We start from the raw sequence: 17,759 nt of genomic DNA, 5'->3' as shown, positions 1-17,759 counted from the left end.
GGAATGGGCCTACGTCACTTCGGGCCCCGCCCACTTCCGGCGGCCGTGGGGGTGGCGCGCGGTGGCCCACGCCGGGGGGAGGGGGGCATTTCACACGCGGTGGGCGCAGAGGCGAAGCTGTACCCCGCGCCCCCCGTCAAGCCTCGGCGTCAGAATTTCCCCCCGGCGCCACCTCAAAGGTCAGGGCTCGCCCACTCCTCCCCGGTGTCGGCGACCTAACCTTTCGGGCTCCGATGGGGAAATTCGCCGTTTTTGCCGGACCCCTTGAGAGGCCCGGCACCCAGCCTTGCGTCGATGTTGAAGAATACTTTTATTTAATGGCCCAAATGGCCCCCTTCTGCCCAATAACTTCGGGTTAACCCCGCACCCCTTTAATGAATAGAAAATGGGTGAAAATGGTAACTTCCCACTGCAGGTAACACTTCCCATTTGCCGTCTGGCAAAAGGAATTTGGGAAATAAGATGAAAACAGGAGTAAGAAATTGGTTGACATTAATCCATAGCGTAAGTCAAAGAAAGGAAGGGACACCTTATAGGGTGAAATCAGCAGGATACTCAGCATTTACTGAGCCCCTGCGATGCGCCGGGTCTGCAGCAGACGCTGGGGATGCAGCAGTGACCACCACCCGAAGGTCCCTCCATGGAGCCCACAGGGTTAGACACACACAGGCATAAAGTAAAAAGACAAGAAAATGCTGGAATAAGTGCTGTGATGAAATAAAGGGATGCATTCATAGGGAATAAGTGTTTTACTTGGATGAGATGCAAGATGTAAGTGACCCGTGAATACAATAACCTGGCAGCCTTGTCTTTGTTATTTATTGTGATCAAGCTAATTACTAGTATAGGTAGCCAGGATCCCAAAGGCCCTGGGTGACTTGCAAATGCTGGGGCCGCAAAAACTTTACGTCTGCCTCCTTGGGGGCTCTGGCTGGGGCTGAGAATCGAATTTACCTGAAAAGATAACAAGAGAAAAGCGTACACAGTTAGTCAATACAAGTTTTACAGCGACCTGAGAGCCTTCACGAGGAAATGACCCAGAGAAGTGGCAAAAACTTGAATGCTTTTATACTGGGTTACATAGAGAGAGGATTGGGGAAAAGTCACTACAATAAAATGGGGAGACTACAGGAGGGTAAGTTATTTTACAAGGTCCCTTTGTACACATTCTGCTAGACTCAACTCCGTCTCTGGGGGTAAAAATGTTTCTATTCCTCCGGGCAGAGGGAGGGCTGTTCTCACAGAAGATGAGAGCTTCATCTTCTGCTTCACCTTTTTTTTTTTTTTTTTTTTTGCACCTGCTGGTTTCCAGATGTCTTTAACTCAACATGATCAATAGGCGAAGGCTGCATGTTTGCAGGCGATGCATCCTAAAGGCCTTCACTGACATTGTCAGCACTGTTTGCCCTTGGAATGTGAGCTCCACAGGGCAGAACAATATCCTATATAACAAGAGGCTAAGAGACCATTACGGTGGAACGACTGGAGCGACCTGTTGCTATGATGGGCACTGAGCAGGGAGGCAGGAGAGTGTTTAGGGGCGATCAGACAGGTATGCAGAGCAGTTAGGGGCAATCAGGCAGGCAGAGTGGTTAGGGGTGATCAGGCAGGCAGGCGGAGTGGTTAGGGGTGATCAGGCAGGCAGGCGGCTAGGGGTGATCAGGCAGGCAGGCAGGCAGGCGATTGGTTAGGAGCCAGTGGTCCCGGATTGTGAGAGGGATGTCCGACTGCTGGTTTAGGCTTGATCCCTGGCAGTCAGACATCGCCCGAGGGGTCCCAGATTGCGAGAGTTCGCAGACCTGGCTGAACTTCGGGCCTCTAGTTTCTTAATATTTCTTGAATGTTGAAGTGCTGCAAGAAACCAATGAGGCTTCTAGGTTGTGCTTCCCATGATGCATAAACACTTGTGTGAAGTGTTCACTTGTTGAATAAAAAATGTGGTTGAATGGGACGGAGTTGTTCTACCTGGAAATAAGAGACTTGACTAGGAGGTGTCTCCATGGCCAGTCCCAGAGCAATGGGTTTTGGTAAGTGGTTTTTTTGACTTTGTAAACGTGGGATGAGAAATGGGTATGAACTACAAAGTTAAGAGAGTGGCATGAGTGTTGCTGAGTAAGTAATGCTGGTAGTCTGCTGTGGGGAGTGTGAAGTTTGGCATCAGAATATCTGAATGTGACTAAAACCCGGCAGGACAGCAGGACCTTACACAGTCATTTCACGCCTCTGGACCTCAACCTTTACGTCTGTGAAATGAAAACTATGATAAAACCTGCCAAGATTCCAACATGTAATGTTTAAAACCAATAACTGAGAAGTAGCAGTATTAATATATTGTCTTAAAATACCGAGATAATTATCTGATGAAATAATTTAAAGCGTGGGAACTATTTGCCTCTGAAGAGCAGGGCCGAGGGATACGAAGGGCTGAGAAGGCTGCTGTTTCCATTATGAGCCTTTTAATGCTGCATCAGCGAGCTCCTGCTGTGTACAAGCAACAACTCTATTTCAGTTAAACCTGAGTTTAGAGCGAGACGCCACGCTCTGCAAACGGGCAATGCACCCATGGACTGCGGCAATACAGCGGGTTACATCCTGCGGGTGCTGTGGGTGGATCGGACTGGCCACTAGGGGCGGGATTTCGTGAGGACACGTGAGTCCACGGGATTCTCGCGGTGATGGAGCTTCCAATTGGAACCCTATTAGGACGCAGACCGGCAGCCCATTCCCTGCGGCTCTTTAAGGTGAGATCGGCCGGCCGGATGTGACGTAACGCGATGCGAGAGGCGTGCGTCTGCGCAGTGATAGGAGGCCCGGCGGCGTGCGTCTGCGCAGTACGGAGCTTAGGGCTCTGATAGGGCGGCGTGCGTGCGTGCTCCCGTGCGTCCCCGCTTGCGTCCCGTTTAGTCCGGTTCCGGTCCTGTGGTCCCGGTACAGAAGTGCTGCGGAACGGGAGGCGGGCTCGTGGCTGCGGGAGGAGAGGCGAGGTGCGGGTCGGGGCCTGGGGCGCTCGGCGCTTGCGCAGGCCGTGGCGCTGCTGGTGGCGAGAGGGCGCCTGGCCCCCCGCCCGGCTGGCCCCCCCCGCGCCGCCGGGGCGGGGCCTCGGGAGGAAGCACCCCCAGACGGGCCCCGGATTTCGCCGCCTGAGCACCGCGCGGCCCTCTAGGATAAGGAGATAGACTTCCCGCTGCCGGCGCGGCAGCAGCGCTGAAACTTCCAAAATTGTGTGCATAGCATCCCCCGTTTGGGAGTCGTTAATCCTGTGTTTGTTGCAATCGTCATACAATAGTCTGTTTTGCACGGACAACAAACCTTCCGGCAAAAGAAGGGGCTAAAACCTATCCTGACCCTGGGAGAGCCGCTGTCAATGAATGATCTAGTCGGGCTGCGTTTAGTGAGGGGATTCCCATTCTTCGCCGTCGTAAAAAACCTGTGTTCAAATATTTAAACTGTTAACCCCCCGCCCCCGCCCCGAATTTTTAGTACAGTTACTGGAACAAAACAAAAAAATCCCCTCCGAAAATTTCATGGGTCAGTTGCTAAAGACTGGATTTAGTGTTTTGCCCAGGCAATGGCGTTCGTCATTTCTGTGTAAAAGAAACGTGCTGCAAAGAGAGAAAACTGCGTGGTGTGAAATGCAAGGCCCATGCCCTGTGTTTCAGAAAACTCCATTTGCAATACATTACTAGAAGTTGGGTTTTTAAAAACATGGTCAGAGAAACGAAATACGAACCTGGGTGAGCAACCGTACTGTGTTTTCATCTCAGAAAACACAGCAGTTGAAATTCTGGGCAAACCAATATTAACCAAAAATGCTTTTCTTCATATTCCGTTGCGTTCGCCTATCAGAACTGTTTCCCCGAGGGGCTCGCGTAGTTACTCTGCCTCAAAATGTTCCGAAACTTTAAAATGGTGGCTCTTCCAGGATCGCGGTAAAAGATTGTTAAATACCTTTCCTTTTATTTTTTAAATCAAGTCTTTAAAAATACAGCGTAAAAATGGCTTCAAAAAGGGCGCTGGTCATCCTGGCCAAAGGAGCAGAGGAGATGGAGACGGTCATCCCCGTGGATGTCATGCGGCGGGCTGGCGTAAGTCCCTCCCCCTTTTAAAATCCTGGTTTGGCGTTTAAAAGTCATTCTGAATAAAACAGTATTCAACTGCGTGACATATTTCCAACATAACAGACTGCAGAGTAATTACCTGTTTATCCAATATCTACACTTATTGCTTGGTAACAGTTTGCCCTGTTTCCGTCAGAGCATTTCTTGAAGAACCAATACTTTAATAAAGAGAGAGAACATTGCAAAGCACTCTGTGAATTTCCCCAGCGCTATTCCCCTTGCGACCCAGAGATAACGTAGCCTTAGACTGTAGTTCTCACCTTGCTTCTCTGTGTTACGTACCTATATATGTCGTCTGTGACCACTGTGAATCCGTAAGTAGCATTTACTCAGTGCTAGGTATCATTCTAAGCCAGTGGTTCTCAACCTTCCTCATGCCGCGACCCTTTCATACAGGTCCTCATGTTGTATCACCAAAACAATATGTAATTATGTCTGTGTTTTCTGATGATCTTAGGTGACCCCTGTGAAAGGGTCGTTCGACCGCCAAAGGGGTTGCGACCCACAGGTTGAGAACCGCTGCTCTAGAGGGTTGTGTCACGGCATCACAACACTGCCGTGTTCTCGCACAGGCCTCCTGGCACAAACGTGTGGAAGGTTTCCCAGGCTGGGTGCCTGAAAGTGAACTTGGGCGGAAGGACCCGCCCCTAGTTGGTGTTCCTAGATTTTGTTAAATGACTCCAAGTTCCAGCGTGTTGGACCCACCAGCCGTGTAGGAAAATCCCCATTTTCCCCGACCCAGCTCTTGGTGTTGTCAACTTGGTAAATCTTTGCAAGATTAAGCGGCATTTCCTCGCTTTCATGGCAACAGTGACTCGCACAGTGGGTTAGTGATAGAATGACCATAGGATTTACCTCCCAAACCAGAACGCCGGCGGGAGAAAGGGCGCTGACCGGACGGCGCTGGGAGCCTCTGGACCAGCCCCCTCCCAGGCAAACAGAACAGACCTCGTTATTCATCGCATTTCGCCGATTTATTAGCTTGAAGCCAGCGTGGTTTTGTTGCCCATTTTCCTGTCAATTATTTTAAAACCCAGGGCAGCTGCGCAGGTGTGACTCCGTTCCAGTGTTAACTCTCACGATGACTTCTTTCTCGTAGATTAAGGTCACTGTTGCGGGTTTGGCCGGAAAGGACCCGGTACAGTGCAGCCGAGATGTTGTCATCTGTCCTGATGCCAGCCTGGACGACGCCAGGAAAGAGGTTCGTTCTCTGTCCTTGATCGGTTTCTTGAGTCCGTCTAAGGCTGCTGTTAGCACAACTTGTTTTAGGAAAGTTACTTTGCTTGAATATTCCCCCCCTACCCCCCATCTGCCCTGTAGGGGGAGGACTTTGCCTTTTTCCATCGTGTAGCTGGCAGTTCCAGGTCCTTCCTGTGCCCAGTAGGTGGCTGGGTGGGCAGGTGGATGGAGGGGACACTTGCAGGGAGCAGTGTCCTGTCTTCCACGGGCAGCCCTGCCTCCTGTTACAACTTTGTCACTTGATAGAAGAGAATCAGCTGCCATGTTCCCATTCACTTCCGAGCCTTTATTCGAAAGCCACTCTACCTTTCCTTGTGCAGGGGAACAGGAGTAGTTGTGTGATTCATGTTGCGTGGACAGCTCATCCCTGGTCAGTGGTTGGCTTAAGGGAGGAGGAGGAGTTCCCCTTCAATCGTGTCACTTTTTCAGTGTCGTTAGAAATGTGGTTCGTAATCTTAGGCGTGACCCACGCTGTGGGGCTCTGTCAGAGCTGAGTTCTCTCCTCAGGAGCGTGCACGCACGTGTGCAGATACTTTTGCACACCCTTTCCTGGCTTCAGGCTTGCCTGGCCCGTGTGCCAGCCAGAGACCCCCTCAGCCCCCCAGCCGCCCAGAGCTGCCCAAGGCTCAGGCAACCAGGGCCACCCAAGGTTACCGGCAGTGGCAGCAGCAGAGGTGTGATGGGGCATTGCCTTCCCCTGATCGCCGGGTTGCCTCCTGCCCCTGAGGGCTCCTGGACTGTGAGAGGGGGCAGGCCTGGCTGAGGAACTCCCCCCCCCACCCCAGTGCATGAATTTTCATGCATCGGGCCTCTAGTTTACATATATATGTTGAAACTTTCTAAGTAGCACCTTACAAGTGAGAGTCGAAATAAATATTCCTTCTCTTTTTTCAGCCTGTTGTGTTTTAGAACAGTTGTTACCTTTTGTGTCCATGTGTGGGCCAGTTCAATATCTAAAAGGAGTAAAAGAGAATCTATACTTCACATATTTTCTTTTTAGTGTTTAATTTTGCTTGGTTTTAAAACAACAATGGGATGTTTATAGTATCTAAAAGTATTCTAAATAACAGATGTTGCTCTAAATATGGACTACGTTGTCATTTTGTAATTTGCTTAATGACTAAATTTTTAAAACTTTTTTTTAACATCTGAAAGCAGTGTTAAAAAAAATTTCCTGTTTGTAATTTTAGCAAATTTGAAATCATTAGATTTCTAGGGTGTTTTGGTGTTTGGGATACTAAAATATTACGTCGTATTTCTCCCCCAAGTTTCATTTCTCATAAGGTTAAAAATATTTTTCTTTGCCTGTTACTTAAAATTTGTTTTTCTTTTGACTACACTTCATTACTGTGTACTACGTTCTTGTGGAAAAAGAACTCTTACAGTATAGACATACAGAAAGTTAAAATGTTAAATGTCTCATTCTCTCCCTCCACCCATCCCACACTGCTCCCCATTAGCAGTTGGAGTATCTCCTTTGTCAGTGAGTGTCTGTATACTCTACACATGTATGTGGGGGTGCATACACACATATATGCAGTTTTTACAAGATGGAGGTCATGCTACACCTGCAGTTCTGCAACATGGATGTCCTTTCATGCACAGATTTTCTGCATGTGTTTCTGGTTACAACATGTCATCATAGAGATACACCTTAATTTATTTAACTTTTCGGTGAACAGTTTTTTGCTGTGACCCATATTTAAAATAGGAAAGTGTTATTGACTGTCGCGTCCATGCACATTTCAAATGAAATGTTTTTTTTTAAACTGTTACAGGGACCTTACGATGTAGTGGTTCTGCCGGGAGGTAATCTGGGCGCACAGAATTTATGTGAGGTAAGGACTGCGTAAAGAAAGTGTTTCCACGTGTGCTGTGTTCTGTTGATTTTGCTGTTACTAAAGTATTTCGGGAAAGGGGCTGTGAATAGAATAGGGACAGGTGAAATGAACAATTCTGTCTTCATGTTAAAAAACCATTTCAGAGGACACGCTACAGAAGTCAGCTGAGCTGGTGGACAGTAGTTTATGGGCACATTTGGTGACCATAGTCCAGATGTTAGAGCACATTTTCCTCCCCTCTAAGCAGCAAAAGAAAAATTTATGTTCTGTTCAGGTTAGGCATCGAAGGATAAGAGCTTAGCTGTCTCCTCACCAATCGGGGAGCCGGGGGAGGGGTGGCAGGGGCTGGGGCTGCAGCCTGAATGAACAGGGCAGGTGAGGAGTCCGCCTGCAGGGAGAGGGGAGGCGCAGCCAGGCTCAGGGAGCAGGCGGAATCAGACAGCGGGCTGTGGGCCTGGTCCTGACTTCGCATCTGGACACCCAGCGCCACACTCACACTCCCTCACGTCCAGTTCTTTTCTCCTTGGAGTACACGGGGGTATGGGGGGGAGAAGAGGGGTCGCTGTGCCCGGGGAAAGCTGTTTGCCTCATCTCCACTTCAAACAGCTTTTTAAAATGTATGTATAAATGTATTTTTTATTGATTTCAGAGAGGAAGGGAGAGGGGGAGAGAGACTGAAACATCAGTGATGAGAGAAAATCATTGGTCGGCTGCTCCTGCACACCCCCTACTGGGGATGAGCCTGCAGCTCAGGCATGCACCCTGATCGGGAATTGAGCCATGACTGGTTCAGAGGTCAGCACTCAACCCCTGAGCACGCCAGCCGGGCAACTCCAACATCTTTAAGAAAAGGATGCCTTTCTCTTACAATAAGTGCTCGATTGGGTTTAGGGAGGAATGTAGAAGCATGATGAATTTGATCATTTTCACATTAATCATCTAGAAATACTGCTTAAAAGTAGTTTCTGGTAGGTTTAAGATCTTGTGGATTAAGCTAAAATCATTACGCTGAAGTTCCTAGCCACTTGCTGGCCGTGGCTTAACGAGAACGCGTGTGTTTGCTCTCGGACAGTCTGCTGCTGTGAAGGAGATCCTGAAGGAGCAGCAGGGCCGCAAGGGCCTCATCGCCGCCATCTGCGCAGGTAAGGGCGGGCCCTCCCTCCGCCAGTGTGTGTCCTACTGGTCCCCGAGCCACGCGACGGGACCGCGCCTCTTCCCCTTCACAGCGTGGGAGCTTCTGGATGGGCGCTCTGGGTTAGGGTGGCGTGGAGGAGGTCATGTCAGAGATGAGCACAGTTGTTCCTTTCTGCCTCCTCGTGCTTTGGTCTGCGCTCCGTGAAACGTCGTGTTTTCTGTTTGGTTGACCTCGGAGGAAGACGAGCCCTCGGGAACTCAGCAAACAGCTTGTTAGGGCAGATCCATCTCCACGCCTGAAGGGCCTCGGCCAGCCCCGTCAGCAGGACCCGCCAGCCACAAACAGCAGCCCTGCCCTGGGCCTGCCCGTGGCTCCGCGGCCTGGGCACTTCCTGCCTGGCCCTGGTGCTGGTGCGATCCAGCACGGAGCTCCCTGCCACCTAGTTCAGAGGAAGGTCATTGTGCTTCATAGATGCCCCACAGCTTAGAAACTTAGAAATATTTTTACTTCAATAACGTTTTTTTAAGAGGGAGAGGAAGGGAGAGAGATAGAGAAAAACATGGATGAGAGAGAAACATTGCGTGGCTGCCTCCTGCATACCCCTGTGGGGATGGAGCCTGACTGAGAATCGAGCCTGACCTCCATCGTGTAATTTTGTCATAGGCGCCTCACTTGTCATAGGTCTTCATTAAATGCTTGTCAAGAGTGAAGTGAGTGAACGAATGGATGGCCTGGACGGAATGGTGCGTGATGTTTTCTTCGTTATGGTGGACTTTTCACAATCGTAGGCCAGTGATCCTCGGGACCCTGTGTTAGAGCCGCGGTGGCCAGCGTTCTTTCAGAGGGTTCGGAAGGGCAGCAGACACTCTGAAGACATCATTTGCCTTTTCCTTCTTGTCCTCGCAGGATGATAGCAGAGTGTGTCGAGTTATTGTTCGGGCTTGCTGTGTGTGCGAGGACTGTGTTGCAGAGTTCCCCAGCTTTAATTTCCAATGGGGCAGTTATTGAGAGAGAGAACCCACATGAACGCTGGCGGGTTCCTAAGGCCTAAGTGTTTGAGAACCGCTGTGTGAGAGACCGACCGGGAGGGCGGGGACCACCCGCAGGCGCTGTTCTCGGCTCCTGCTCACACCAGCTCTGGACCTGCCCTTGGGCACAGGGACTTCCCTGCTGGAGGCCTCCAGGCGGGCAGCCCCGCAGCTGCGCCCGGTTGGGGGGCAGGCGGAGGCCCGCCTAGCTGTGCAAGGACTTGGTCCCGGTGCCCCAGCCTTGTCCTTAGTGCTCTCACCAGAGGAGGAGAGGAGAGCTCGCCGGGGCTGTTCCTGCAGACACTGCGGGAGTGAACCACGTGTCGGTTGTCCTGTGTCGCCGGATCGCAGGGTGATCAGCCACATCTGGTTCGCTGTTTCCACTCGGGCAGGCCTGAGTGCTTAGGCCTAGAGTCATTGAAACGGACATTAAAAAGTGACACGCTCTAACCGAGGGCTTGCGCTGTTCAGGGTCCTGCCCCACCCCTCTGGGCGCTGCAAACACTGAGAAGTGTGACGAGAAATGAGATGCTTTAGTGTTGCAGTTACAAATGGGGAGAAGGAATAGAGCATAGTCCCTAACACTGAGTGAGTGAGACAAATTGGAAGGGAGACTATTGTGAAAAGAAAATAAGAGAGTCGCTCAGGGCGGGGTAAGGGAAAGGAAGCCTGGACCGGACGGAGCCAGCAGTGGTCCATGCCTGCGTCTAGGTACAATCTCGGGGACCCCTGGAGGGGTGGGGGTGGCCCAGGTGTTCTTCCGTAAATCACCACACGGTGGCACTGCAGGCTTCTCGGCTGCCCAAGGGGATTCTGTCTGTTCACCCTGCCTCCTGCTCAGAGCTGGTCTCCGCAGTTTGAAGTCACAGTATGTAGTTAGTGGGTAGTAGTAGCTCATTTTCCAAATGGGATCTGGAAGCCCAGACAGCAGTAATGATGAGCTTACCATGATGAGTAAGGCAGCAGCAGATTTCCACACTCAACTGTCACATCAACGTATTGACACATCACTAGGCAGCAATTGTATCATGTGGAAGGAGCAGCCTGAATTCCTGTGTGATCACACTCCTCACTGCGCGGCCTCTCCTGGGATTGCTTTAACCTACGATAATGTGGGTCATGACTCCTTGTTTTCTTAAAATCTTACAAAATAAGATAAAGGGTCATTCGTGAGTTCATCAAAATAAATGAGTGACAATTATGCAGTTTTTGTAGACTTTTAAAACATGCTGCCATACATAGCTGTCTCACACTGAGGATAAAAGTGAGGTGGAGAGAGACATCAAATACGTTTGAGGCTTTAAAATATATATATATATATTATTTTTTACAGAGAGGAAGGGAGAGGGATAGAGAGTTAGAAACATCGATCAGCTGCCTCCTTCCTGCACACTCCCTACTGGGGATGTGCCCACAACCAAGGTACATACCCTTGACCGGAATCGAACCTGGGACCTTTCAGTCCACAGGCTGACGCTCTGTCCACTGAGCCAAACCGGTCAGGGCTGTTTGAGGCTTTTGATTGCAGAGATGAAGTCGGGACTGGGTCTGAAGCTGACCTGGTGTTGGCAGAAGCTTGTGTAATTCCGTGTTGTTTGTTTGGTCTTCCTTCGGAGCAGCTATGGTCTGAGGAGCTGTTGGTTGGTTATATAACTGCCTTCTGCTCGGATTCATGTTGCAAAGTGAAAGGGCAGTAAGAGTGGGTGCCCGGGTTGCTGAGACTCGAGTGTGTGGACTGTCCTGGGCCTGAGCCACAGGCCCCGCCACTGGAGGTCAGGGTGCGATTCTGAAGCATGTTGTTCTCGGTGTGACGTGAGGGCTTAGGAAGTTTTGTGTGTGTGTGTGTGTGTGTGTGTGTGTGTGTCTTAGAGAAAAAAGGTAGGATAACTCACTTTAAAGAGTTTTTAAGATCATACAGCATGGTTTAAAATCTTTTTGGTTTTAGCCCTTATTTGAGGAACCTGTTACAAAATCTGCTTGGGATTGTCCGTATCAGTGAAGTTGACATATCAGTGAACACATCTTGATGAATTTCATTTTAAGAGGGAAGAGATAGAGCAGCGGTTCTCAACCTGTGGGTCGCGACCCCTTTAGCGGTCAAACGACCCTTTCACAGGGGTCGCCTAAGACCATCCTGCATAGCAGATATTTACATGACGATTCATAACAGTAGCAACATTACAGTTATGGAGTAGCAACGAAAATAATTTTATGTTGGTTCACAACATGAGGAACTGTATTTAAAGGGCCAGTAGGTTGTGAACCACTGATACAGAGGATCGCAAATCGACATTTGTGGTTCTGCTCGTAAGTAGCTGTAATAAGCATTGGTGCCTTCATATCTCAGACTCGCAGACATTTCACAGGAATCTCCTCCGGGGCCGGATGGTGTTCCGTTCATTTTCATCACCTTACTAGAACACCTGGTGTGTTGGGATGGAGAGATGGATGAGTGCAGATTTTTTTAGATCCAAGTGAAAAAATAAAAGTGCTCTGTAAAACAGCAGTGAGGCCCGGACGTCCGGAGAGTACAGCTGCCTTTACTGTGTAACTAAAATTTTCATTTGTCAAGAGGGCGAACTTGCTTTTTCAAACGACAGGGGTCTCCCTACTCTTGTTCCCCCGACATGCGCACTGCCTGTTCCTTGAGGCGGGGCCACAGTCTGTTTACCTTTGTGCTCCGTGGGTGTCAAGGTGAGTCTTTGATGAAGTGGTTTTTGACATTTTTTGAATTTGTGCACTTGCCAGAAGTGCTCAGTAGATGGTTTATTATAAACACTTGAGGCCCAGTGCACAACATTCGTGCACAGGTAGGGTCCTTAGGCCTGGCCGGCAATCAGGGCCTATCTGTGGGGCGATTGGGGGCCCCTGCTGGCACCTGCCTTGGCCAGCCTGGCCTGCCAACTGGCGGGGCGATTGGGAGGCAGCGCTGGCCTGCTCATCAGCTGGCCCTGCCCCCCGCTTCCCTCCCCCCATCGCCCCATTGCTGCCACAGGTCCACCTCCTTCTGCAGGAGGTGATGGGGGGGCGTGGCACCAGCCCGCTTGCCAGCGGGCCCCACCCCCTGCTGTTGCCCACTCGCTGGCTAGCCCCGCAGCCAGTCGCCTCCCTCTGCGTGGCAGCTGGCAGGGTGATCAGGGAGGCCCCTGCTGGGACCTGCCTTGGCTGGCCTGGGGCCTGTGGGCTGGGGGCAGCTCCTGTGTTCAGCATCTGCCCCTAGTGGTCAGTGTGTGTCATAGTGACTGGCCATTCTGCCATTCAGTAGATTTGCTTATTAGGCTTTTATTATATAGGAAGATACTTTACCTCTCGTACTAACAAGTGTATAACTTCAGAATCATCAGTATATTTTAGGTAAGAGCCTCCTGCTTTTGAAGAATATTTTTGCTGCTGCAATTTTTAAGACATGGTTTTTTCAATACACTTAAATCTTTTTTATTAATCTTTTTAGGTCCTACAGCTCTGTTGGCTCATGAAATAGGTTTTGGAAGCAAAGTTACAACACACCCACTGGCTAAAGACAAAATGATGAGTGGGAGTAAGTATATGCTTATATTTGAAGGTACAAACAGACCTCAGAAAGCTGCAGTTCAGCATCATTTCCCACCGGTGTGATCTGTCTGTAGCGGCTGCCTGTGGGCCGAGGGTGCTGTGGCCTCGCTTTCCCTGCAGGTGTTTTCATCAGAGCGATGGTGCTGACGGGGCAGCGGCCTGGGCGGGGGCGCTCCTGCTGGTGACACGCCAGGTCATCTAGTGTTTTTACCAAATACTTTGCCAGTGGCCTGAGGGTGAATCTTAAACCCGGGCAGCAGTTTCAGAAAGTGCCCTTTTGCCCCAGGTCCAGAGTAAAGCGAACGTTGCTCTCCTCTGTCAGCGAGGCCTGGGTGGCAGGCCGCGTCCTGGGGTGACCCGTTTCTTTTGTAATACCCGCTGAACATTTCACCTTTATTCGTTTGTGTTCATGAGAGGAATTTCCTTTTATGGTAAGAAAGCACACAGGACGGGAGGGTGAAGTGAATGCCTGTTCTCCTCTAACTTCTCAGAGTTTCATGTGTGCCTCTAGAATGTTCTCTCCAAATGCTCATCCTTTGTAGTTTAATATTTTTACTCAAATGAGAGCTACTATGTCTGTTGTCCTGCAGCTGGCTTTTTAAGACTAACATCGTCTTACATATTTTTTTGTTATTTATCAAAAATTTCTTTCTCTTGAGTGGCTTCTTATTTGGAGGCTGTAGAAGGAGCATGGCATTGCCTGTCCTCCAGGAGTTACCTGCTCACAGAGGCACACCCATCAGACTTAAAGCACAAGGTGTATCATTAACAGCAACACCGTGTGGCCAGGCCCTGAATGTCCAACCGCATCCTGATCGGTGCTCCGTGGTGCCAGGGGCTGCCTCTCACGGTGCATTCAGAGCAGCAGCCGGGAGTGTCTTTCGTGGACAGGTGGTGTCTCCTCTGCCGTCTGTGCCTGGTGTGCACGTGACGGAGGCAGAGACCCTGAACTTGCAGAGAAAGCAAAGTCACACCTGTGTGGGTCATTGCACGAGAATCAGAAGTTTCCGGTCCAAACCGAATGCGGTTCACCTGGCATTCACCTGGTGGGCAGCTGAGTTTAAAACCCCAGCCAGCAAAACTCAGTGAATAAACAAAACAAAGTAGTATCAAAAGCTGATTTGAAGGGCACTGTGCAACGGATCCATTGTTGTGTAAATGTATGTGTGTTCCCCCACGTCCCGAGTGGTTCAGGGTTCGGGAGCTGGAAGAGGGGCCGCACACAAATGAAAGAGACAAGTAATAATTTGGAAACTGGGGGGCCAGGCGAGAGCCCATCCCCAGAGGATGGACTCCGCTTGTGCTCAGGCCTCACCATCTTTTTGTTCAGTTTGGGATCCACCCATAGCCCTTAGGCAGGCAGGTTCCAGTAACAGGCAGACTGTCTTATCAGTAAGGATGGACATGACTACCTGGTGGGGAAGTTGCTTCCGCTGCCATTGTCTCCACTAAACAGTGGGTGCGCAGCCCTGACCTTTGCCAGGGCTCAAGGGTCACCAGCCTCCGGGCTCCTTGTCCTCACCTCTCCGCCAGGAAGACAATGGGCGGCTTCGCACACCTTGGCACACCTTGTCTCCCCTCTCAGGCTGCTCTGGGCGTATCTTCTGAACTAAAAGGACAGCAGCTAACATACCTTACAGCAAAGCAAGCATTTCTCATTAGATTGCTGTTTTTTAGAATAAATAGGCTTATTTTTGAGAGCACTTTCAGGTTCACAGCAAAATCAAGCAGAAAGTAGAGTTTCCGTGGACTTGCTGCCCCCACAACGCGGTCTCCCTCACCACCAGCTTCCTTTCCTGCACCAGGTGGGACACTCGTCACAGTCGAGGAACTGCCATCCGCACTCTGTCGTCACTGTAGGAATTTCATTTCCTTTGCGGTAATGAGGAGGTTTTAGAGGGTTGAAGAGCCGAGTCGGGCTTCCTGGAGTAGTTAGGATTTACTAGAAAGAAGATGTCCGCACAGCACGTGGCCTGAGGGCGTGTCTGTTGGTGCTGCTTTGGTGGTGCCACCAGAGCATGAGGAGTGGTGGGGGCAGGAGAAGTGAGACAGGAAACTCAGGCCTTCACAGGGCCCGGTCACTGGTATCATCTCGGGAGCCTCGCCGTCCCCAGTGCCCAGCAGGTGGGCGTCACCATCTCTTCCCGATGAGATGGGCTCAAAGAGGCCAGGCCCGAGCTGGGCAGGCATGGGACTAGCGGGTGAGCCCTGGTGTAGGAACAGCGTTTGGGGTCAGAGCGTTCTGAGGCGGGGAGCTGGATTACTTCCTGGGGTCCCCCTGGGCGAGGCCCCCCTGCTGGGCATCACCGGGAACTTACTAGATCAGTGCGAGGTTTTTTATTCACACAAGCAGTCCCATCCGAGGGCGGAGCGGTTCCACTTCTCACTTTTTAAAATGTGTGGCTTGGATTCTTTTCCGTTCTTGCTTGTCCATTATGTTAGAAGTATCCCAGTGCTGGTCACCGGTGAGGAGCCGGTCTCAGCCAGGCGACCACTCCCTGTGGCTGGGCAGGCTCTCGCCTCTCTGAGCGCTTCCTCCTCTTGTCGCCTGCAGGTAACAGTGCCACCTGCCTCAGGGCTCTCGATGGTTCAGCGAGTTCCCGTGTTTAACACGCTTGGAACACTGCCCGCTGCCCCGTGTGGAGGAGGGCGAGCTGGGGCAGGCCCCTCCCCGCCTCTGTCTACTAATAGGGCCCCCTCTGTACTGGGGATTGGCCCCATTGTGTTCCCACACTAGATGTGATCCCCGATCCCTAGTGCGCAGGGGAAACTGGAACTGTTTCAGGCTTTGAGCGACTTGGGGTGCCATGGCGCCGTGTCAGTGGCCTCCCAGGTGCTTTTCTCTGGCGAGGCTTCTGGCTTTGGGGCGTTTGCGTAAAGCAAAGGGAAGGAGGCCTGTGCCAGATGGATCGTGAGGCGTGGGTTTGACAGCACCACGTTGGGCTCAGCAGACTGGCTCTCCCTGGGCGTCCCTTGCTAGTCTGTGGGTGTGCGCTGTTTTCCCCTCGGCGCCACTAGGGGGCGGGAGTGGATAGGGCGGGCCATCGGCTCTTCCCGGTGGAAATTTTGAGAAGCTCCTGGGAACATCTTTAAACATCTTTAACCAGTTAAGGTGTTCGTTATGTTTTACTTGTAAAGAGAGTGTTAAGTGACCCAATTAGGACTGTGCCTCCCACTGCCCAGTCCCGCGGCTCGTCCCTCGGTCCCTCGGCTGTGGGAGGCCCGCTCAGCCGGTTTTCTGGGTTAGCGTGGGAAGTGCATCAGTACCTGAGGCTGGGCTACAGAACCCTCACACCAGAGGGCTCTGACGCTGCAGGAGTGTCACTAGGAGGGTTTTTGATGTACTGTGTTCAGTTATTGCAGTAGGTCTCTAGATTTTAAAATATATATATATAAATTGATTTCAGAGAGGAAGGGAGAGGGAGAGGAAGATAGAAACATCAATGATGAGAGAGAATCATTGTTTGGATGCCTCCTGCACGCCTCCCAATGGGGATCGAGCCCACAACCTGGGCATGTGCCCTGACTGGGAATTGAATTGTGACCTCCTGGTTCATAGGTTGACCCTCAACCACTGAGCCATGCTGGTTGGGCTATTTTTTTGTAATCCTCACCTGAGGATATGTTTTTATTAATTTTTAGAGAGAGCAACATCGATTGGTTGCCTCTTGTATGTGCTGACTGGGGATCGAACCTGTGACCTTTTGGTGTCCGGGTGACGCTCCAACCAGCTGAGCCGTGTTCTGAGGAAATGATGCGAAGCTGCTCCAGGTGGTGTGACCCACGTGGAAGGACAGGAGCCGTGGTGCGTGGCTTCTGAAGCCCGTCGTGGCGACAGCTGCATGCTTCTGCGTTCGGGGTCATTAGGTGGCTTCTGTGCGAGTCATTGGACAGGCTTTTCCTGGGCCGCCTCCTGCTGTGGGCCAGGGCTTGGGGGTGGGGGGCGGGCAGAAGGGTGTGTGCTGGGCCCTCTCCAGCCGCAGAGGCAGGATGCAGCCGGAGCTCAGAGGGGCCCCTCGCAGCACAGCCCTCCCTCCGTCTGTCACTCGTGTCCCCCGTCGCTGCGGGGCACCGCCACCCGCCCAGTTGCCCGGGACAGACAGCCGGCGCCATCTTTGATGCCTCTCTGTCCAGTTCTTCACTAGGTTCTGACGTTTTATCGCTAAGCGAACCTCAGACCTTCATTTCCTCCTTGTGGCCCGCTCCCCACCTGGGCGGCGGGTTCTTTCCTACCACCTCTGGTTCCTCCAGCTCCGTGAGCGGGTTCCGTCCTCAGGTGCTGGCGGGCGCTGGCGAAGGCTCTCGAGGGAGGGAGCTGGCGAGGCTCTGCCTGCCTCGTGGGAAGGTCACCTCTTGGTACTGAGCAGGTGGGGGTGGGGGGAGGCCTGGGGAGGAAGCAGCTGAGGGCGATGGGTGCCCTTGGGAGCCGCTGGGAGGTGTGATGAACAGTGTGACCGCTGTCTGGGTGGTGCCTCTGGCCTCCTCCCCTGGGTAAGAGGCCACCCTCCCGGCTGAGGAGCCCTGGAGGGTTCATGCCCCGAGCTCCTCGGGAGGGTCTGTGTGGAGGCGATGGAGGGGCTGGGGGGTCACAGAACGCCGCCTCCTGCACTGGCTCTGCTTCAAGCGCCCACAGCTCAGAACAGCACGTCCAGGCGGCGTATTGGGGGGCGGCGGGTCCTGAACGCCTATAGCAGTGATGGTGAACCTTCTGAGCTCGGCGTGTCAGCATTTTGAAAATCCCTAACTTAACTCTGGTGCCGGGTCACATAGAGAATTTTTTTGATATTTGCAGCCATAGTAAAACAAAGACTTACATTTTTGATATTTATTTTATATATTTAAATGC

At 51.6% G+C, this 17,759-nt stretch overlaps 1 protein-coding gene across 3 annotated transcripts in view; it reads left to right on the top strand.

Annotated features, from left to right (window-relative positions):
• The first annotated feature begins 2,805 nt into the window (after positions 1 to 2,805).
• The window catches only part of PARK7 (parkinson protein 7), a 20,909-nt gene continuing 5,955 nt past the window's right edge, over positions 2,806 to 17,759 (top strand). Inside the window, exons 1-7 of one of the 3 annotated variants that reach the window (XM_015565914.1) lie at positions 2,806 to 2,984; positions 3,660 to 3,734; positions 3,974 to 4,085; positions 5,218 to 5,319; positions 7,136 to 7,195; positions 8,271 to 8,340; positions 12,813 to 12,899. In XM_015565914.1, the coding sequence (XP_015421400.1) occupies positions 3,996 to 4,085; positions 5,218 to 5,319; positions 7,136 to 7,195; positions 8,271 to 8,340; positions 12,813 to 12,899 (409 nt within the window). In that variant the 5' untranslated portion in view covers positions 2,806 to 2,984; positions 3,660 to 3,734; positions 3,974 to 3,995. The remainder of the gene's footprint in view (positions 2,985 to 3,659; positions 3,735 to 3,973; positions 4,086 to 5,217; positions 5,320 to 7,135; positions 7,196 to 8,270; positions 8,341 to 12,812; positions 12,900 to 17,759) is intronic. The other 2 variants (XM_006766754.2, XM_006766753.2) reach the window with 2 other exon arrangements.

This window comes from Myotis davidii, unplaced genomic scaffold (genome assembly GCF_000327345.1).
Source record: "Myotis davidii unplaced genomic scaffold, ASM32734v1 scaffold299, whole genome shotgun sequence".
Classification (NCBI taxonomy): domain Eukaryota; kingdom Metazoa; phylum Chordata; class Mammalia; order Chiroptera; family Vespertilionidae; genus Myotis; species Myotis davidii.
Note: the sequence above shows the minus strand (reverse complement) of the source record. Positions and strands in the feature narration are given on the sequence as shown.